This window comes from Bombina bombina, chromosome 7 (genome assembly GCF_027579735.1).
Source record: "Bombina bombina isolate aBomBom1 chromosome 7, aBomBom1.pri, whole genome shotgun sequence".
Classification (NCBI taxonomy): domain Eukaryota; kingdom Metazoa; phylum Chordata; class Amphibia; order Anura; family Bombinatoridae; genus Bombina; species Bombina bombina.
The window spans coordinates 312650570-312673552 of NC_069505.1; the positions used below are offsets into that span (position 1 = coordinate 312650570).

The window sequence follows — 22983 nt, forward strand, 5'->3', positions numbered from 1 at the left end:
GACAGAGCATTATCTAGAAATATTATTGATACATCTTTGTGCACTTATCTGTATGTGGAATAGCCAAAGACCCCTATTTTCTATACAGTACCTAAGGTACATAAGAGCCTTGAGAGACCCCCGGGTCGCCCTATTGTGGCGGGAGTTATTTTAGTATTCACTAACATTGCAATCTAGTATGTATACTTTAAGGAATGCTGGTATTTACACTAACCCACAATTACAATTTATGGAAGAATTATTGAGAATAGTACTGTATCACAATTATTTCCTCTTTGAAGATGAATGGTATGAGCAAGTTAGAGGAACAGCAATGGGTTCCAATGTCGCCCCATCATACGCCAACCTTTTTACGGGACAGATAGAAGAAAAATTTGTGTATGAAAACACTCTGTTTAAACTCTATGGAGCAGCCTGGTGGCGCTTCATAGATGATGTGTTTGGCGTGTGGTCGGGCGATATTGGAACCCTTCTCTCTTTTGTTGAACAGTTTAATAACTCTGTAAATGGTGTGAAATATACCTTATCCTACAGTGAGGAAAGCATTGTTTTCTTGGATACAGTTATATATAGGAATGCTGAAGGTCTATTAAAGGTGGATATACATAAAAAGCCCACTGACAGAAACACTTTATTGTCATTGATAGTTATCACCCTGACCAACTAAAAAATTCTCTACCACGTAGTCAGATGCTAAGGGTTAAAAGGATAGTCACTGATAGTGCATTGGTGGAGCAAAGATTAAATGAAATTGCTATAAGGTTTAAAGAGAGGGGTTACCCTGATCCATTAATAAGTAATGAAGGAAAATAGAGGAAAAATTAGCCATAAATAAAAAAGAAAAAAACACAACGCATGGTGTGTGTTACACAATTTAACCCTTATAGCAAAGATATTTCCAAGATTATATATAAACATTGGAATGTGCTTAAAAATTGTAACCCTGATGTTGTAGCTTTTAAGGACCCCCCAATGATGGCTGATAAGAGAGTATCTAATCTGAAAGATAGGTTAGTAAGGAGTGATGTAGGATCAAGAAAAACACAGACTCAGACATACATTACTTCCAAGAACATAGGCACATTCCCTTGTTTGGGATGTGCTAGTTGTAATGCTGTCATTAAGGGCAAAGATTTTGTACACCCGTTAACAGGGAAGAAATTTAAAATCAGGGAACATTATACGTGTGACTCATCCTATGTCATTTACCTTATAAAATGCCCCTGTTCGAAGATTTATTTGGGGGAGACGACCAGAAAGGTGAGAGATAGGATGAGTCAACACAGGTCAAATATTCGCTGCAGAGATTTAAATGCCCCTGTCTCTTGTCACTTTGTGGAGGCTGGCCACAGTATCAGCCAACTAAGATGGCAAGTTATTGACAGTGTAGGGAGACTACGTAGAGGGGGTAATAGGGAGCAGTTGTTAAAACAAAAAGAATCCTTTTGGATTCATAAGCTTAATGCTATGGTCCCTATAGGTCTAAACAGGAAACTTGATTTTGCTGTGTTTCTGTAGGTTTAAAGTGGTATATCTAAGGCATCCTTTCTGTGTAAATATTGTTTTTAGATTTATTATTAGGTTAGTTTACACATAAATAAAGATGTTACACTGAATATAAAAGTAAAAAAGTAGGTAAGTTATTAAAATATGAGGTAGTATTATGTAGGTTCCACAAGGTGGTGCTATATTGTAAGTGATGTGAAATTGTATGTGAAGGGTTAAGTTTTTCCCTTTATAAGGGTTGTGTACACACCTGTTAATCTTATGCATGATTAAAGGAGTGGATCCCGAAACGTTGCATTTTATTTTATTTGTACCAGAATAAAGTTCAAAAAAGTTTTTTACTAACTTGGTGCTGTGGACTTTTGTATTGTTGGAGTATTGAGAGGAAAGCAGTCTCCTCTATACCACTTGTCACCAAATACCTGAAAAAGGAAAAAGGGAGCTAAGGTGCTGTTTGGGAATTGTTTTGTGTAATTTAGTATAGGGTGGGGATTTTTATTATTTTGGGGGGCTTTTTTATTTTATTAGGGGGATTAGCTTAGGTGTAATTAGTTTAAAAAACTTGTAATTATTTTAATATTTTCTGTAATTTAGTGGGTTTTTTTTTTCGTAATTTAGTTTATTTAATTTAATTGTAATTAATTGTAGTTAATTTAGGTAATGTATTTAATAATAGTGTAGTGTTAGGTGTAATTGTAACTTAGGTTAGGTTTTATTTTACAGGTATATTTGTATTTATTTTAACTAGGAAGTTATTACATAAGTAATAACTATTTAATAACTATTCTACCTAGTTAAAATAAATACAAAGTTGCCTGTAAAATAAAAATAAACTCTAAGCTAGCTACAATGTAACTATTAGTTATATTGTAGCTAGGTAAGTATTTAGTTTTAAATAGGAATAATTTATTAAAAAGTAATTTTATTTCGATTTATTTAAATAATATTTAAGTTAGGGGGGTGTTAGGGTTAGGGTTAGATTTAGATTTTGGGTTTAACACATTTAATATAGTGGCGGCGACATTGGGGTAAGCAGATTAGGGGTTAATAAATGTGGGTAGGTGTCGGCAATGTTAGGGATGGCAGATTAGGGGTTAATAATATTTAACTAGTGTTTGTGAGGCGGGAGTGCGGCGGTTTAGGGGTTAATACATTTATTGAAGTGGCGGCGATGTCCGGTTAGGCAGATTAGGGGTTAAAAATTTTAATATAGTGTTTGTAATGTGGGGGGGGCTCGGTTTAGGGGTTAATAGGTAGTTTATGGGTGTTAGTGTACTTTTTATCACTTTAGTTAAGAGTTTTATGTTACGACATTAGCCCATAAAACTCTTAACTACTGACTTTTAAATGCGGTATCAGTCTTGACAGGAGAGGCTGTACCACTCACTTTTTCCAAGACTCGTAATACCGGCATTAGGAAAATCCCATTGAAAAGATAGGATACGCAATTTACGTAAGTGGATTTGCGGTATGCTTGAGTTGTGGAAAAAAAGTGAGCGGTACACCTGTACCTGCCAGACTCGTAATACCAGCGGGCGTTAAAAAGCAGCGTTGGGACCTCTCAACGCTGCTTTTTAAGGCTAACGCAAGACTCATAATCTAGGCGGCTGTTTCTCAAAATATCGCCTGCAGGATTACACATGTACGCCTGCACTGCAGGGCAACAATAAAATGAAGTCTGCCATGCATCTGTTACTGTTTCTTGCTTGCCATAATAACATTTTTGCATCATTTTGTCTAGACTATTTTTGGTGCTTTCTTGTTGCTTTGCACTTTAATTTTTAGCGTGTTTATTTTCTGCCAAGGTGCATATACATAATGCCAGCAGCTTTTGCTTGGTGCTTGTTGTACTTAATTAATTAATGGTGCTCTTCTGTTATTTGACTGTCTGGTTAAAGGGACATGAAAGCCAATTTTTTCTTTCGTGATTTATAAAGAGCATGTCATTTTAAACAACTTTCTAATTTACTTTTATTATCTAATTTGCTTCATTCTCTTGATATCACTTGCTGAAAAGCATATCTAGATATGCTCAGTAGCTGCTGATTGGTTGCTGCACCTAGAGGCCTTGTGTGATTGGCTCACACATGTGCATTGCTATTTCTTCAACAAAGGATATCTAAAGAATTGAGCAAATTAAATAATAGAAGTAAATTGGAAAGTTGTTTAAAATTGCATGCCCTATCTGAATCATGAAAGTTTAATTTTGACTAGACTGTCCCTTTAAGGACATTTCGCTGTGTGTGTCTGACCTCTCCTTTAATTCTACCCCTGACTACTCCAGATAATGTTTTTGACATTTGGCTGTAAACTTGACTATTCTTTGGATATTATCTATTTGTTCCATTTTTACCTCCATTGTTGCTGAGCCTGGCCTGAGTTTGTTCTATCAATAAGTCCTTGACAGTTGTCTTACAATAGAGTCAGAAAATCTACAGCATTTCAAACTTAAAATTAAAGACAGATAAGATAACAATACTAACATAAATTATATTTTAATACATTTTATTAAGGTGATTTTTTTTTCTATTCGCTATATTACAGGAAGCCTTATGGATCCATTCTCAGGTATCCTGATGCTGCACCTTCTTGAGGGATGTGTTTGGAGTGAGAGGTCTACTGTCTAGCTCACAAGAAAGCTGCCACTAACCCCTTTCCCTAAGATCATCAACACGCTTTACTGCCTGCAAATTACTTGCAAGGAGCTTAAAAGGACAGTAAATACCAAAATTATTGTTTAAAATGATAGATAATCCCTTTTAACCATTCCCTAGATTTGTATAACCAACAGTTTACATTAAAAGTACACTGAACCCAAATTTTTTCTTTCGTGATTCAGATAGAGCATGAAATTTTAAGCAACTTTTGAATTTACTCCTATTATTACATTTTCTTTATTCTCTTGGTATCTTTATTTGAAATGCAAGAATGTAAGTTTAGATGCTGGCACATTTTTGATGAACAACCTGGGTTGTCATTGCTGATTGGTGGATACATTCATCCACCAATAAAAAAGGTCTGTCCAGAGTTCTGAAACAAGAAAAAAGCTTAGATGCCTTCTTTTTCAAATAAATATAGCAAGAGAATGAAGAATAATTGATAATAGGAGTAAATTAGAAAGTTGCTAAAAATTGCATGCTCTGTCTGAATCATGAAAGACAAAATTTGGGTTCAGTGTCCCTTTAATATATTTTTTACCTCTTTGATTACCTTGTAGCTAAGCCTCTGCTGCTGACTGCCCCCTTATCTCAGTTCTTTTTACAAGCTTGCATTTCAGGCAATTAGTCTTGACTCTTAACATTGTGCTCACACATTTGGACTTCTCTAAATGGCACACATGAACAAACGCCCTCTAGCTTTGAAAAACTGCCAAGTGCATTCAAATAAGAGGCAGCGTTCAAGGGTTTAGAAATTAGCATATGAGCCTACTTATGTTTAGCTTTCAACTAAGAATAGCAAGAGATCAAAGCAAATTTGATGATTAAAGTAAATTGGAAAGTTTAAAATTGTTGTTTAAAAATGTGTGTATATATATATATATATATATATATATATTGTTTTTTGCAGCATATATAAATGTTATAAATATGTGGACTTAAGTGTTTGGATGTGCGCTAATACTTTTTGTTGTTTTGCAATTATTTTGGTCATTTTGGCAGCACTCCCACAATATGTGTGCTAATATATAAAATGTTTTTTGGTGTGCTTAACCAAACCCCCTTGGGTTATATATATATATATATATATATATATATGTGCATTGGAGCCCTTTGCCGTTAAAGGGACACTGAACCCAAAATTTTTCTTTCGTCATTCAGATAGAGCATGCAATTTTAAACAACTTTCTAATTTACTTCTATTATCAATATTTCTTCGTTCTCTTGCTATCTTTATTTGAAAAATAATGCATCTAAGCTTTTTTTGGCTCAGAACTCTGGACAAACACATTTTTATTGGTGGATGAATTTATCCACCAATCAGCAAGAACAACCCAGGTTGTTCACCAAAAATGGGCCGGCATCTAAACTTACATTCTTGCATTTCAAATAAAGATACCAAGAGAACGAAGAAATATTGATAATAGGAGTAAAAAAGAAATTTGCTTAAAATGTCATGCTCTATCTGAATTGCGAAAGAAAAAAAAATGGGTTCAGTGTCCCTTTAAGTAGATGAAAACATGTAGTTATATTTACTAGCGGCCAGATTATGACTCTTTTTCGTTTTGAGCTGTGCTGTGCTACTGTGCTGTTTTTTCTCACCGCTCACTTACATGCAGCGCTGGTATTACAGGTTTGTTTTTTGTTTTTTTTTATTTTTTTTATTGAGGAAAAAAAAAAGAAATGTGAATAGATCATATAAAGAAAAAATACAGCAATCATTTGATGTACAGGAATAATGGTAATCCTCATTTTTCAGCCCCTAAAAACACCATTACAGGCTACTCTTGGACCTTAGCTGTTATCTTAATGAAAGTCCAGGGGTTTATATTAAACATATAACATAAGTGAAACTGAAAATCAGATTATTCTCTATGGAACAGTGTATTTCTTGTGATACCCAAATTTCAATTATACAGACCTCTCTTGGGCCTGTAAGCAAATTCACATATAAATCGTATTGGGCGCATACGTATATGGAAAAAGCTTGGTGTGATGGGGGGATCAGAGGGAGAGGAAAGCGCGGGGTCCTATAAGTCCAATTAAAGCAATTCACTCCCATCTTCTGCTAATACTGATATTGCACACTCTATAATTGACTCCAAAACTAGGTAACTAATAGACATGTGCATGGCGAAACACTTCGGTTCGGTTCGGATCGATTCGGATTTTTTTGAATTTCGGTTCGGAGCGATTCGAATTTGGAAAAATTTGAATCAATTCGGTTTGGATTGGGTTCGGATTCATTTGGATGCGAATAAATTCGGTTCGGATTTGTTTCAGATTCATTCGGATTCGAATAAATTCGTCTGGATTCGGTTCGGTTCGTAAATTCGGAATTTCGTTAAGTGTTAGGTGGGATTAGACTAGTATTATGTACTGTACATTAGGTGTAACCCATAGCAGAGTGATATAACCTAATATACTGTACAATACTAGTGTAATCCATGGCCATCCGAATCTACCGAATAAATCCGAATAAATCCGAAGTAATTCAGATTTATTCAGTAGATTCGGCACTATTTTAATTCAGAGATTCGGTTCGATCCGAATATCCGAATTTGCCGAATTTGCCGAATTTCCGAATCGAACCGAATCGCACATGTCTAGTAACTAATATATAGCATTTCGTGCTTGATGTATACTAGCTTAAGGGTATATACAGGGAGCGCAAGTCTTAATACTGGGTAAGCTTGAGGATATATTGTTCTATTTAGGGCTGTAAAACTAAGGCAGCACTAAGCATTCTCAGGGTATTTACTCTAATCAGCCTTCTCATTCATCTAACTATATGACACTATCACTATCCGGCTGTTAGGGAATTGGCTGCAACACAAAGTAAATAACATTTCAGTACCCTGGTGAAGCATTTAGATTTGAGTTTGTAAAATCTTTATCTATTCCTGTTCTATGCATATTAAAACAAGCTAATGTACTAGACTGAACAGGTTCACAAATCAGTATTGCTGTGTGTTGTGTAAAGCTTACATACTCATTGTTCATAACATAACTAACCAACTAACAAGGTTAAACTAAGAACAGTGTAGAACTATTAAATCATCTCATAATTTAACGTATACATCCTAAACCTAGCTACATATTTTGAACACTTTGCAACAAAATTATTCTGACCGACAGTTGTCATAAGCAATAACTGCGCTGGATGATAGAATCACATTTATATACAATTAACCCCCTGTGTCCAGCTGGCTATTAAGTGCGGTGGTATGTCTCTTACTTTGTGAAGGGTTCCATATAGTGATCCCGTCCTGGGTGCTCTCTTTGAAATCTCCACTTTAGTGTAGCCTGGCCCTGTATCTTTATGTTGAAACCGTGTTGCGGTGCCCTTCTCTGCTGTTTTCTGTGCTGCGGCACTAGTGATTTGATTTTGAGGTTTCGAGGGATCCGTAATCATCAGAGGTAATTCCGCTTGGTAAAGATCCTCCTCATGCTGCACTTTATTATTCTTGCTTGGAGTGGAGGTCAGCCAGTGTATGAGCTGTGTGTTAACCCTGTGTACTCCGAAAGATGAGTCTGCTTTTGGTGCGTTCACCGCTCCGGGAAGCTTCTGTGTAGCAGGAGGAAGATCAGTTATAATAGAGCCTGTCTGGATTTTGTCCTGTAAAGGATCAATAGTAGGTATTGTGCTCTTCTGCTCTGCTTCTAAGCACTGCAATAAATATTCATATGGGGCTCTCTCTATCAGCTTTAACATGCGCTCATTGAATCTTGCCATGAGTTACTCGTGGCGTAGCTGGCTGTGTTCCTCCGCCATGTTGGACATCCTTTGCTTGTTGCAAATAGTTTATAAGCAAGGTTTTACTTCTTCCCTGCCATTAATGGTATGAAGTTTCAGCCCTCTGATCCTTTAGAGCTATGTGATGGTGAAGAATCGGTAAGTCGGAATTATCCGACAGCACCAATAACCTGTCTCTCCCCGGGGGGGGGTGGATACCTATCAATGGGCCGCTGCCCTAGGCCATAAAGTTCCGAGCTGAGTCCTAAAAGTCATGTAAACAGCAAGAGGGGTAATTATGAGACCACAACTGCATTAATCGTGGTATCTTTATGATATTTAGTCGTGCTTTTGCCGTTTGGACACATTAATCAGCGGATTAGTGTCGATTCTGCTGGAGCCTTCAGAAGTTGTGTCCTTTCCAGGATACTGCACGGACATGCCGCTGGTATTACAGGTTTTTATAAACCCGGCGTTAAAAGGCAAGAAGTGAGCGTAGAGCAAAATTGAGCTCCATACCGCACTCCAATACCAGCGCTGCTTAAGTCAGCGGTGAGCTGGTCGTACGTGCTTGTGCACGATTTCCCCATAGTCATCAATGGGGAGAGCCGGCTGAGAAAAAGTCTAACACCTGCCAAAAAGTAGCGTAAATCTCAGTAAAGCAGCCCCATTGATTCCTATGGGGAAACACATTTTATGTTTACACCTAACACCCTAACATGAACCCCGAGTCTAAACACCCCTAATCTTACACTTATTAACCCCTAATCTGCTTCCCCCAACATCACCGACACCTACATTATATTTATTAACCCCTAATCTTCCACCCCCAATGTCGCCACAACCTACCTACATTTATTAACCCCTAATCTGCCGTCCCCAACGTCGCCGCCACTATATTAAATGTATTAACCCCTAAATCTAAGTCTAACCCTAACACCCCCTAACTTAAATATAATTTAAATAAATCTAAATAAAATTACTATCATTAACTATATTATTCCTATTTAAAACTAAATACTTACCTATAAAATAAACCCTAAGCTAGCTACAATATAACTAATAGTTACATTGTATCTAGCTTAGGGTTTATTTTTATTTTACAAGCAAGTTTGTATTTATTTTAACTAGGTAGAATAGTTATTAAATAGTTATTAACTATTTAATAACTACCTAGCTAAAATAAATACAAATTTACCTGTAAAATAAAACCTAACCTAAGTTACACTAACACCTAACCTTACACTATAATTAAATAAATTCCCTACATTAAATACAATTAAATAAATTAAATTAAATTAGCTAAATCACAAAAAAACAAACACTAAATTACAGAAAATAAAAAACAAATTACAAATCTTTAATTACACCTAATCGAATAGCCCTATCAAAATAAAAAAGCCCCCCCAAAATAAAAAAAAACCCTAGCCTAAACTAAACTACCAATAGCCCTTAAAAGGGCATTGCCCCCAAGAAATCAGCTCTTTTTCCTGTAAAAAAAAAATACAAACAACCCCCCAACAGTAAAACCCACCACCCACACAACCAACCCCCAAATTAAAAGCCTAACTTAAAAATCCTAAGCTCTTCATTAGTGATGTCGCAAACTTAAAATTTTCAGTTCGCGACGGCGGACTCGAACTTCCGCAACTGTTCGCGAACGGGCGAACCGGGCAAACCGCCATTGACTTCAATAGGCAGGCGAATTTTAAAACCCACAGGGACTCTTTCTGGCCACAATAGTGATGGAAAAGTTGTTTCAAGGGGACTAACACCTGGACTGTGGCATGCCGGAGGGGGATCCATGGCAAAACTCCCACGGAAAATTACATAGTTGATGCAGAGTCTGGTTTTAAGCCATAAAGGGCATAAATCACCTAACATTCCTAAATTGTTTGGAATAACGTGCTTTAAAACATCAGGTATGATGTTGTATCGATCAGGTAGTGTAAGGTTTACGCCCGCTTCACAGTGACAGACCAAACTCCCCGTTTCACGCACTGCAAACAGTCCATTTGCACAACCACGAGATAGATAGATTTGATAGATACATAGATACAAAGATTAGATAGATAGATCAATAGATGCAATATACATTTGATAGATATGATAGATAGATAGATTTGATAGATAAATAGATAGATTTGATAGATATATAATTTCCCAGACAGAGAATTACAAGACGTGCCTCTGGGACCCATGGTAAGGTTCCCAGAGGCAGTTGCGGTGCCAGGGGACGTGTATATGGCATGGATTTTAGGAACCGGGAGATAGAAAAAGATGCTTGGTCGGTCCTCCTACTTCAAATTTGGGGCACTGCGCGTGCAATCGTGGCCAGACTTTTAGCCGACGGCCATTTGGCCGAAAAACAAGTGGCTGTCACAAAACAGTCCGGCCACGAGATAGATAGATTTGATAGATAGATACATAGATCAATAGATGCAATATACATTTGATAGATACGATAGATAGTTAGATAGATTTGATAGATAAATAGATAGATTTGATAGATATATAATTTCCCAGACAGAGAATTACAAGACGTGCGGTCTGGGACCCATGGTAAGGTTACTTCCTTTTGCACAATCGAGTACAGGTTGGGGATTGCCTTTTGTGCAAAGAAATTTCGGCCGGGTACTTTCCACTGCGGTGTCCCCTATCACGGGATGTGTATATGGCATGGATTTTAGGAACCGGGAGATGGAAAAAGATGCTTGGTCGGTCCTCCTACTTCAAATTTGGGGCACTGCGCGTGCAATCTAATGTGCCACCAGATAGGAGTGGTGTGTTAAGTAGTACTATTCCTATCAGTTTAATCCTGTTAAGTGTCTTTTTTTTTGTTTTGTTTTTGAAGCCACAGTGCAGCACCAGAGGCCAGAAACATTTGGCATGTACACATGCCTGAAAAATTAGGTATTGTTGCAGCCGCTGCTGTAGCAGCGGCCAGAAAAATTGATGTTTGTTTCCCAGGCAAAAAGTGCCCTAAAACATTGCGGCTTGAACCCTAGTTGGTGGCGGATAAGTCACGCAAGTCATCCGGCATTTGAAGATAAAATACAGCAGCGTGTGGACCATTTTTAGCCCAAGGCAGCTCATCTCATCAGGCCTTTTTTACTCAAATGTATCGCCCAATGTCAGTCCCTTCGGGATCCATCCCTCATTCATCTTAATAAAGGTACTCTAGACTTTTTTGACCTAGGCGACTTCTCTTCTCAGTGACAATACCTCCTGCTGCACTGAAGGTCCTTTCTGACAGGACACTTGAAGCGGGGCAGGCCAGAAGTTCTATTGCAAATTGGGATAGCTCAGGCCACAGGTCAAGCCTGCACACCCAGTAGTCAAGGGGTTCATCGCTCCTCAGAGTGTCGAGATGTGCAGTTAAGGCGAGGTAGTCTGCTACCTGTCGGTCGAGTCGTTCTCTGAGGGTGGACCCCGAAGGGCTGTGGCGATGCATAGGAGTTAAAAAGCTCTGCATGTCCTCCATCAACAACACGTCTGTAAAGCGTCCTGTCCTTGCCGGCGTGGTCGTGGGAGTCGGAGGATTACTTTCAGCTCTTCCCCTGTTAGATTCACGTTGTGCTGTGACATCACCCTTATACGCTATGTAAAGCATACTTTTTAATTTATTTTGGAAATGCTGCATCCTTTCCGACTTGTTGTAATTCAGTCTAGTAGCATGGACACCCAGTACAGGTCGTTCTCCTTCAGCTTTTTTATACGAGGGTCCCTCAACAGGCATGACAGCATGCACAAGGTTGGATGCCGAGCTACTCATGTCCCGTTCCTTGTCCTCAGTGATGTCACTGAAGGTATCTTCTTCCCCCCAGCCACATACAACACCACGGGTACCAGATAGGTGACAACGAGCACCCTGGGATGCCTGTTGTGGTTGGTCTTCCTCCTCCTCCTCAAAGCCACATTCCTCCTCTGACTCCTCTTCCTCACAATCCTCTTCCAGCGTTGCCGCAGCTCCAGCAAGCGATGCTGATAAGGCTGTTTCTGGTGGTGATGGTGACCACAACTCTTCCTTTTCCTCTTCACGCTCATCTACGGCTTGATCCAGCACTCTTCGCAGGGCACGCTCCAGGAAGAAAACAAATGGTATGATGTCGCTGATGGTGCCTTCGGTGCGACTGACTAGGTTTGTCACCTCCTCAAAAGGACGCATGAGCCTACAGGCATTGCGCATGAGCGCCCAGTAACGTGGCAAAAAAAATTCCCAGCTCCGCAGAGGCTGTCCTAGCACCCTGGTCATACAAATACTCGTTAATGGCTTTTTCTTGTTGGAGCAGGCGGTCGAACATTAGGAGTGTTGAATTCCAACGTGTCGGGCTGTCGCAAATCAAGCGCCTCACTGGCATGTTGTTTCGCCGCTGGATATCGGAAAAGTGCGCCATGGCCGTGTAGGAATGCCTCAAATGGCCACACACCTTCCTGGCCTGCTTCAGGACGTCCTGTAAGCCTGGGTACTTATGCACAAAGCGTTGTACAATCAGATTACACACATGTGCCATGCACGGCACATGTGTCAACTTGCCCAATTTCAATGCCGCCACAAAATTACTTCCGTTGTCAGAAACCACTTTGCCGATCTCCAGTTGGTGCGGAGTCAGCCACTGATCCACCTGTGACAGCCACTTGTGTTTCGGCCATGCCATATACATATCCATGCCATATACACGTCCCCTGATAGGGGACGTAACAGGGATTAAACTGATAAGAATAGTACTACTTAACACACCTTATAATAATGCAGAGAGAGGCAACGCAGAGAGAGGAGTCTGAAGAAGAGGAGTCAGAGGAGGAAGGTGGCTTTGAGGAGGTGGAAGACCAAACACAGCAGGCGTCCCAGGGGGCTTGTTGTCACCTTTCGGGGACACTTGGTGTTGTACGTGGCTGGGTGGAGGAAGAGACCTTCAATGACATCAGTGAGGACAAGGAACAGGACATGGCTAGCTTGGTATCCAACCTTGTGCAAATGGGGAGTTTGCGGTTGTGCAAATGGACTGTTTGCGGTTGTTTGTGGTGCGTTAAACGGGGAGTTTGGTCTGTCACTGTGAAGTGGGCATAACCCTTACACTACCTGATCGATACAACATCATACCTGATGTTTTAAAGCACGTTATTCCAAACAATTTAGGAATGTTAGGTGATTTATGCCCTTTATGGATTAAAACCAGACTCTGCATCAACTATGTAATTTTCCGTGGGAGTTTTGCCATGGATCCCCTTCCGGCACAGTCCAGATGTTAGTACCCTTGAAACAACTTTTCCATCACTATTGTGGCCAGAAAGAGTCCGTGTGGGTTTTAAAATTCGCCTGCCTATTGAAGTCAATGGCGGTTCGCCCTTTCGCGAACAGTTGCGGACGTTCGCCATTCACAAACGGAAAATTTTAAGTTTGTGACATCACTAGATACAACCTCCAGGACCTAAGGGTCCTGTACATCCTGGAACCAAGCGTCTAAAGCAAAGAGACTGTCTGCCCTATACTCGATCTTTGGATCGGGGGCTGCCCCTTCATGCCGATTTGTTCTCGGACTTGGACTTATTCCAGGACTGAGCCGGCTTCCAAGTGCTCTTGGGCTACTCGGACTTGGAGGAAGATTGCTGTTGCTGTGATTTGTCAGAACAATTGTTTATCTATTTTGTTTAATCTATTTTTCTTATCCTGCGGTAGGAAGGCACCTTTCCCTCTGGTAACCATAGAAATAATGGAGTCCAGCCCTGGACCAAATAAAATCTTCCCCTTGAATCGAAGAGAAAGGAGTCTGGATTTCGAAGTCATATCCGCAGACCAAGACTTCAACCAGAGAGCTTGGCGGGCTTGGACCGCAAAGCCAGAAGCCTTTGCTTTTATGCGAATAATCTGCATATTCGCATCACAGATGAAGGAGTTAGCAATTCTCAGAGCCTTAATTCTCTCATGAATATCCTCGAGGGGAGTCTCCACCTCAATGAGCTCAGACAGAGTGTTGCACCAGTGGGTAGCTGCTTAAGCAATCGTGGCTACAGCTGCCACAGGTTGAAATAAAAGCCCTGTATGTTGAAACATCTTCCTCAGAAAGGTTTCCATTTTCATATTTATAGGCTCTCTAAAAGAAGAACTATCCTCCAGAGGGATAGTGGTATGCTTAGCCAGTGTAGAAATAGAGCCATCCACCTTAGGGATGGAACCCCACAAGTCTAATTGAGAGTCAGGGACCGGGAATAATTTTTTAAAAGTAGACAAGGGGGAAAAAGAAGTTCCTATTCTTTCCCATTCATTACTAATAATGTTCGCCATCTTAACTGGCACAGGAAAAGTCAGAGGGACCTTCCTGTCTTCATCAACCCTGTCTAATTTAGGGATCTTAGGTTCCTCAGGGAGTGTAGCCTCTGGAACCTCAAGTGTAGACAGAACCTCCTTTAATAAAAAACGCAGATGCTCAGTTTTAAATCTAAATGAGGGTTCCTCCGCTGAAGGAGATTTAGCAACTGAAGTCTCCGACTCAGAAAGTTCACCCTCTGAAGCTACAGAGGTTAACTCATCCTCAGATAGCTGAGACATAGTAGCTAAATCCGACAAATATTTAGACGACTCTAAGTCAGGAGAACTATGTTTAACCTTTCTCTTGCATTTAAAGTCCGCAGGAAAAAAGCCCCCTCCAGATTAAGGATTAGATAAGCTGCGGGGAACTGCATGTGGAGTGAGTAGTGTAGAAAGGGTAGTAATCTCTCGGGACCCAGATTCCTGAGAGGTAGACGGCTCTGAGGGGCTAATAGCGCTTTAAGTATTAGCAGGCTTGTCTCCCTTCTTAAACTTTAGAACAGTGCTAAGGCAAATGGAAAAAAATTGAGCAGTCGGGCACCCCGTCATGTAGTGTGTAGGACAGGACTTTCCCTGCGATAAAAAAGGTGCCAAGCTATTATGAGCTGCGCAACACACCAAAATGGAAAAAGACTGCACCCGGTCATGTAGTGTGTAGGACAGCACTTCCTCTGCTATAGAAAAGGCTCCAAGCTATTATGAGCTGCACAACACACCAAAACTAAAGTGATCCTGAATGGTCGCATCTCCAGGAGCTCCGATTGATCAGCCTCAAATCCGCTGGTTAGAGGCAATATTCAAGAGTTGCATTATAAAAATTTACACCTACAACGACTGCTAGCTCTACACGGGGGCTCATCACTACTCTTGTCACTGTTTTCTTGATAAAAAAAAGGCAGCAAGGTGACAGCAGAACTATTTAATGATATATCAGGAGACAATCACAGACAGGCGATGTTTCGGGAGCTTATCTCTTCCTCATGCCTTGCCTGACAAATGCAGTGTAGGGCTTAGTATAAGCCTGGAGCAGTCTAAGGGTTAAGGCTGTAGGAGAGTGGGTTAGAAGAGAGAGGGAAGGTGCTGGGTGCAACATTGTTGCAATTTAGGGTAGGCCCCTCCTTACCAGTAGATAAGCCAAGTTCTCCCTTGCAACTTCCTCTTCTTCTCCGGATCCTGGCTGAAGCAGTTTTTTCTTAGCAGTTCTGTCATCACCAGTGCAGCTATGCATCGTTCCAGGCGTTCTACTCTGCCTCCCAGACGTTACCAGTCGGAACAGGAACCTCCTGCACCTGCAAAAGAAAAAATAAAGATAAGTGTTCAATCTATTTCTGAGGATGATTTAGATATCATTCCCCCAACTCAATATACTACTGTTGTGTCAGCCCAGGTTCATAATGTGGAAGAGCAGGGACCTATTGATATTGAGTTAGCTCAGGAATCCCCCAGACCTCAAGCATTGCAGACCCAGCAGGCTAATTTACCCCTTGATAGTGTACAGGCCTCATTTCTAAGTGCTGTACCCCCTGCTGCTATGTCAGCAGTTTCTGACCTATTGAAAAACATAATATCCGCTATGGCTGCAGCCTCCCCAGGGCCCAGTGTGACACCAGCTGTTTTCCCTCCTGATCCTTCTAGTCAGGATCCGGATCCTGCTTTAACTACCCCCAGCAGGCATCGCCCTTTCACACCTCTCATTGAGGCACCACACGTGGCAACACGCGGTCCCCAGCCCGGCCAGAACATGGCCCCTGTAACGGCCCCTCAGCCCTCAACACCCGGACTTGCCCCTGGTCGCACCATACCCGAGGCCCATGCCATCCCAGGGCCTATGCTGCTCCCCCCGGGGCCTAGCGATCTCCTTCGCCAGCCGCGTGGTCCGGGTCCGACTTCCGGTGTCAACGCCATGTTAGTGACGTCACCGGAAGCGGACATCGGCACTTCCGGCTTGGCAGATTCCCGCGCGGTCGCAAGGACATCGGCTCCCGGGGCAACGCCACTTGCAGGTGAGCACCGAGAGCCGTCCTTGGCCGTTGGCGGGTTATCAGTGGGGGGTCGGAGGGGCATTAGCAGCGCAAGCAAACTGCGCAAGCGAACGGCACATTTGAACGTTAATCCTCAGGGGCATCAAAGGGGTCGCTCCATCATAAGAGGTAGTACCAGGCAGATAGCCAGTGATAGGGGTAGGGGGACACGCAGAGTTAACCCTTCCAGGGCAATGAGGCCATTACAGTTTATACAAATGGGAGATAACGCAAATGCCGTTCAGCAGGCCGCTCCCGATATTATTAACCCACACAGGGCTGATAGTGGTTTAGTGCAAGCGGCCGCTCAGCCGCATGATATTGTGTCTAATAATAGCCTGCATGTGAATCAAGGCAATGTTCAAAGTATGCATGTTAATCAAAACATTGAGCATCATTTACCGTCTCATCATTTACCATCCCCCATTGGTGTGAATGCGGCTTTGAATGGTGTGAACGTACAAGCAGCTCCTCAGGGATATAATACACCCCTGGTTGGCATACATAATGCGAATGTGCAATCTTTAAGCCAGCTACAACATCCCATTATGTTAGGCATACAAGGAGTACAACCCCTTGATCAGGGTATCCACTCCCCCATTGCAGCCACGCAGGGCGCTCATGCACACTCATTAAACCATGCACAATCAATAAGCCAGGCATGCCATAACCCTATTGTAGACCAGCAGGGTGTGAATGCTCAGACATCTGCGAATGGACAGTCAGTGAGTCAGGGATTTCATACACCACTTCATATAGCTCATCCACCCCTTGCTACTGATAATCCAGACACATCCATTGGGCAAAGTGCTCGCCAAATTCTTTCTCTTTTGCAGGGGGCAATTGGATCACAAAGTGCAGCAAAAACACGGACCAACACTGCCACAGTCATGAGTGGGGCGGATGCAGGAGTAACAGGCAGCATTACAGCAGGAGCAGCAGCCACCACTTCCACTGCACAGCAAGGGTCTTCAGGACTCGCCATCCAAAACCAGCCAGCAGGCCAGCCCGTTTCCAGCATGGGTCAGGGACCTCCTGCCATTAGTCACGGTGAGAATGCTTTATTTACACACAATGACCATTCTTCCTCTGACTCATCCTCTTCTGACTCAGGGTCTGAGACTGACTCTTCCTTGGGTTTACAAGGGGCAGGTCAGAAGAAAATGTTTAGAATGATTAAGAAAATTTTAAAGAGGGGGGTCAAGCCAGATACTAAGCAGGACAGCGCCAGTAACACCGCCCCGCAAAACCCATCTACAGAGGTGCCAGCTGAACCTCTCCCTACCAGGGCCATCTCCGAAAGGCGAGCAGCCCTTTACGGGGACGCAAGCCCAGGAAAAATATACTCATTGCATAGACACCTGCGCAAAAAGGTGGTCAGTAGAATCCACCGTGGAAAATATGTTAATATATTTGACCTATCGGTGGAGGCGTATAGGCAGAGAGAGAGGAGCGCTGAGGGAACAGGGCCTAAAAAATTTAAACGCCCAGACACTTTTGATGAGTGGCTCCAGTGCTTCAGGGTTTTTTCCTCCTGTTATATCGAAAAGTACCCCTCCCAGAGTTTGCCTATCCTAAAATACACGGACACTATTCACTGGATTCAGCGTAATCACAGTGAAGGTGTGTGGAGGGAATATGATGCTGAGTTCAGGAGGAAAATGGCAGGAAATCCTTCCCTGACTTTTGACTCTACTGATAACCAGTTGTGGCAGCGAATGGACCCAAAAGGGGGTGCACCCGCTGCTGTAACTTCAACTCAGCAATCAGCGCAGCAGTCCTTTCGCAATACCAGAAGCAGGAAACGGGGGGGAACCTGCTGGCCCTTCCAGGACAAAAAATGCGACAAGGGTAGCGCATGCACCTTCAGACATGTCTGCAGGTACTGCTCTGGTCCACACCCTGGCAGTGACTGCATCAAGCGAAGGGACCAGACCAATAAGCCCCCTTCAGCAAACTTGGGCCAGAAAGGCGGAAACGCCAATTAATGTACATGCCATGGCACCATGGTTGTGGGCTTACCCAGACCAGGCGGCGGCACGTATGTTATGGGAGGGTTTTTCATTTGGTTTTCATATCCCCACATTTAGGCAAATCAAGGGTAAGAGATTTAATAGGAACCTTATTTCAGCATACCAACACCCCCAAGTAGTGAGGGATAAAATTAATAAAGAAGTGACTTTAGGGCGAATGGCGGGCCCCTTTGCTGCCCCACCTTTACCTGATTTGGTCATTTCCCCGTTGGGGGTGGTTCCCAAGAAAGAGCCAGGGAAGTTTCGCCTCATTCAGCACCTGTCGTACCCAAAAGGTAGCTCAGTCAATGATGCCATTGACCCCCAACTCAGCTCGGTGCGCTATCAATCCTTTGATAGCGCACTAGACCTGGTCAGGAGGGCGGGTCATGGTGCTCTATTGGCGAAACTAGACATTGAGTCGGCATTTAGGCTTCTTCCACTCCACCCCTCAGTTTTCCATCTAATGGGTTGTAAGTTTGCAGGTGTGTACTACGTGGATCGCTGCCTGCCCATGGGCTGCTCTTTGTCATGCGCCTTGTTTGAAGCGTTCAGTAGTTTCCTTCATTGGGTCGTAGCTTCAGAAGTGGGCAGCGATCCCATAGCACACTACCTGGACGATTTTCTCATTGTAGGGAGAGCAGGCTCCGATGATTGTTTATCCACAATGAACATCATGCGCAGCGTCATGAGACATTTCGGGGTGCCCCTAGCAGAGGACAAAACGCAAGGCCCCGCGTCCTGTTTAGTTTTCCTGGGAATCGAAATCGACACCCAGGCTCGGCTCTGTAGGTTGCCACCTGATAAAGTTCAGGGCATGCTTGAGGCGGTCAGAGCGGCAGTCTCTAATGCAGTTATTTCCCTGAAACAGTTACAATCCCTGTTAGGTTTGCTTAATTTCGCTTGCAGAGTTATCCCCATGGGTCGGGTTTTTAACCGTAGACTGGAAAGACAGCTTAGTGGTAGGTCAAACCCGAAATCAAAGATAACCCTAGGGAGTGAATTGCTGGCTGACCTGGTAGTCTGGGAAAAGTTTCTCACGCGATTTAACGGGATTCGGGTCTGGCGTACCCCTCCCATGTCTAGCCAGTTACTGCACCTTTTCACTGACGCAGCTGGATCGCACGGTTACGGGGCCTATTTCCAGGGAGAGTGGAGCGCGGAGCCCTGGCTGGAGTCCTGGGCCCCGGCGGGCCTTACTCGAAACCTGACTCTCCTGGAGCTATTCCCCGTGGTCTTGGCGGTCGAGCTGTGGGGTGGGAAGTTGTCGAACGGGACTGTTGTGTTCTGGACAGACAACATCAGTGTGGTCTTTGCGATCAATAACTTGTCAGCCACCTCAGCAAAGGTCATTACCTTGCTGCGCCACCTGGTGTTGCGCTGTCTGGACCTTAACATCCAGTTCCAGGCCCGTCATGTCCCGGGCGTTGACAATGTTGTAGCTGACGCCCTGTCACGATTCGAATGGGCGACATTTCGCAAGTTAGCCCCCACAGCTGCAGCCGTGGGCTTACGCTGTCCTGATTTCCTTTGGCAGCTCGTCCTTCCTGGATAGCCTTACTGCCGTTGGTCCGCTCCTCCTTAGCACCATCCACTTGGCACGCCTATGCCCGCATGTGGTCTGAATGGGACAATTTCTGTGCGTCCAGGGGAGCCGACGCTGCTCAGGGGTCTAGGGACAACTTACATGATTGGCTGGTGAGTTTGCATGCCTCTGGGGCCCGTCAGGGGGCAATACAATCCAAATTGGCCGCCCTCTCATTTTTCTATAGGGCATTAGCCATTCCTGACCCAACCAATTCCTTTTTTATTAGGCAGGTGATCAAGGGTTGGGGCAGATCGCAGCAGCGGAAAATAGACACGCGCGAACCCATCACCCGCGACCGCCTGGAGCGTTTGCTCTTGGCGCTCGACGTGGTCTGTAGATCAGATTTTGAAGCCCTACTCTTCAAAACTGCGTTTAATCTGGCCTTTGCCGCCGCTCTTAGAGTTAGTGAGGTAGTAGCACCCTCCAAGCAGGCGTCTGGGGCAGGTATACAATTGCAACATGTTAGAGCTGCCCCTGATTCCTTACTTCTTTTTCTGCCGCGATCAAAGACAGATCAGGAGGGTAAGGGAACCTGGATCCCCGTTCACCCTCAGGTGAACAGCGCATGCTGCCCGGTTAACTGCGTTAATCTTTACCTGGCTCAAAGGCCGCCTGGCCCGGGGCAATTCCTGGTCCATGCGGACGGCAGATCCCTTTCCAAATTTCAGTTCGGTAGGGTCCTAAAATTGGCGGCAGTCCAGGTGGGACTGGACGCTAGCAGACTGGCCCCGCACTCTTTTTCGCATAGGGGCCGCGACTAACGCTGCGCAAGCGGGCTCCTCGTGCGAGGACATAAAACGTATTGGGCGTTGGCGGTCCAATTGTTTCAGAACCTATGTCCGTCCAATTGTTTAATGTTTAGATGTTAATTCAGGATACTAAAATGTTTGTCTCCACAGGCACTACCCCCGGGGTGAAGCGAATCTGGATTGTGGGCCACTCCTTTGTCCACTGGGCCTCCCTACGCTGTGCGTCCCTCCCATTTGGCCAATCCCTAGGTCTCCCTACCAACAAGGCATCCGTTAGGTGGTTGGGTGATAGGGGGATGTGCTGGCCCCAATTAGCAGGAACCATATCTGAGGCCCTGGTACGCTGGGGGAAGCCTCACATTATTATTCTTCACCTAGGGGGTAACGATGTGGGGGCCATACCAGTTTTACAGTTGATTAAGGTTATGCAGGCAGACATTGGGTGGCTAAGAGTACGCATCCCGGGGGTCATGATAGGGTGGTCCCATATAATACCCCGTCTCCACTGGAGGCATATGTCGGCCCATACGGCGGCATACCGGGTTAGGAAGAAGATCAATGCGTCTGTAGCGAAAACCGTCACTGGGTCAGGTGGCTTCGTGGTACGGCACAAAGCCATTTCGGCTGATAGAACCGAGCTATATAGAAGGGATAAAGTTCACCTTTCTGATGTGGGGCTGGATTTATTCATAGGGGACATTCAGAGAGCTCTGTTACCCCTCCTGTAAATCGGGTTGTGGGTTGGCGGCAAGGGTACCATTAAAATGCTTCCTTGTGGCGGGAGATCCTCGGTCCGGTTGCGCAGGAGAAGGTCGCTAGGGGTGAGTGATGGCCAGACTTCCGGGGAGGAGGGTAGGCCCTCACGTGCACGTGACGGTAACCCTCCTTCCTCCCTTTTGAGGGATGGTCACGTGATCTCTGCAACCCCTCAGCGTCATCTCCTTAGGGCAGAGACCCCTCTGCTGCTGTTCCCGTTGGGCCGGTGATCTCCTGCTGTTCTGGGTAGCTGATCTCTATGCCGCCATATATATTTTCAGTTCTATCAGTTCTATCTAGTTTGTTAGGTTAATAAAATTTTATGGCCTGTGACGGTCACAAAATTTTTCCCATAAAAAGTTTGTCTGTGGTTATTTCGCACTACATTCTCATGTACATAGTTATTTAATTAAGTTATGTTAAATCCTCTCCTCTGTGAAGAAGGATCCGGTAAGCATTTAATCCCTTAATGCAGTGTAGGGCTTAGTATAAGCCTGGAGCAGTCTAAGGGTTAAGGCTGTAGGAGAGTGGGTTAGAAGAGAGAGGGAAGGTGCTGGGTGCAACATTGTTGCAATTTAGGGTAGGCCCCTCCTTACCAGTAGATAAGCCAAGTTCTCCCTTGCAACTTCCTCTTCTTCTCCGGATCCTGGCTGAAGCAGTTTTTTCCCTCCCTCCCTTCCCCTTTTGTAATGTTTTAATGATGTTGTATTTTCGACGGCACCTTAATGGCAGGGCTATGGCTACTCACCCTAGGCCCAATAAGCCATTACTGTAGGATATGGATCTCCTCTCCCTGTTATGCGGTTTACACGGCTTGGTAACAGGGAATCCTTATCTAGGTGGAAGATCTTCTTTCACCCTGGCGGCGGGAGATCCTCGGTCCGGTTGCGCAGGAGAAGGTCGCTAGGGGTGAGTGATGGCCAGACTTCCGGGGAGGAGGGTAGGCCCTCACGTGCACGTGACGGTAACCCTCCTTCCTCCCTTTTGAGGGATGGTCACGTGATCTCTGCAACCCCTCAGCGTCATCTCCTTAGGGCAGAGACCCCTCTGCTGCTGTTCCCGTTGGGCCGGTGATCTCCTGCTGTTCTGGGTAGCTGATCTCTATGCCGCCATATATATTTTCAGTTCTATCAGTTCTATCTAGTTTGTTAGGTTAATAAAATTTTATGGCCTGTGACGGTCACAAAATTTTTCCCATAAAAAGTTTGTCTGTGGTTATTTCGCACTACATTCTCATGTACATAGTTATTTAATTAAGTTATGTTAAATCCTCTCCTCTGTGAAGAAGGATCCGGTAAGCATTTAATCCCTTAACAAACAATGCTTCTTTATATACAAACATATCACAAGGTGGTGTTGTAGAGCACAAAACTCTTACCCAAATGGTTACAATATATATAAACATGTATTTACAAAGGACCCACCTAGTGGAAAAAAATCACTAATGTACAGATTAGAATAATAGAAGGCAACAGTATATCTTTAAGATGGGATAATCCAATGTGAAGACATTTTAATATTAGTATAATGTCTAATCGAAATAAAAAAAAAAACAGAAAAAATTATAAAAAAACTGATAAATCCCATTCTTTATTAAGACCCCTAGGTTCTAGAGTCCCTAATTCAAAGATCCAAAAGGATATCACCA

The 22983-nt window shown here is 43.5% G+C and overlaps 1 protein-coding gene across 2 annotated transcripts; it reads left to right on the top strand.

The window, feature by feature from the left end:
* The first annotated feature begins 17232 nt into the window (after nucleotides 1-17232).
* LOC128666377 (uncharacterized) lies at nucleotides 17233-22538 on the top strand. Of its 2 annotated transcripts, none has more exons than XM_053720939.1 (2): nucleotides 17233-17280; nucleotides 20730-22538. In XM_053720939.1, exons 1-2 carry the CDS (start codon nucleotides 17250-17252, stop codon nucleotides 21305-21307), a joined length of 609 nt encoding a protein of 202 aa, XP_053576914.1. In that variant the 5' UTR covers nucleotides 17233-17249; the 3' UTR covers nucleotides 21308-22538. The 2 variants fall into 2 exon arrangements, 1 of the variants encoding a protein (XP_053576914.1); XR_008403235.1 differs by lacking the exon at nucleotides 17233-17280 and adding an exon at nucleotides 19450-19940.
* Nucleotides 22539-22983: the final 445 nt, after the last annotated feature.

Coding starts and splice junctions, on each gene's coding strand:
- LOC128666377 (XM_053720939.1), top strand. CDS start 17,250: ATGGGTCAGGGACCTCCTGCCATTAGTCACG. Junction 17,281..20,729: donor ACCTCCTGCCATTAGTCACG/GTGAGAATGCTT, acceptor TTGTCTCCACAG/GCACTACCCCCGGGGTGAAG.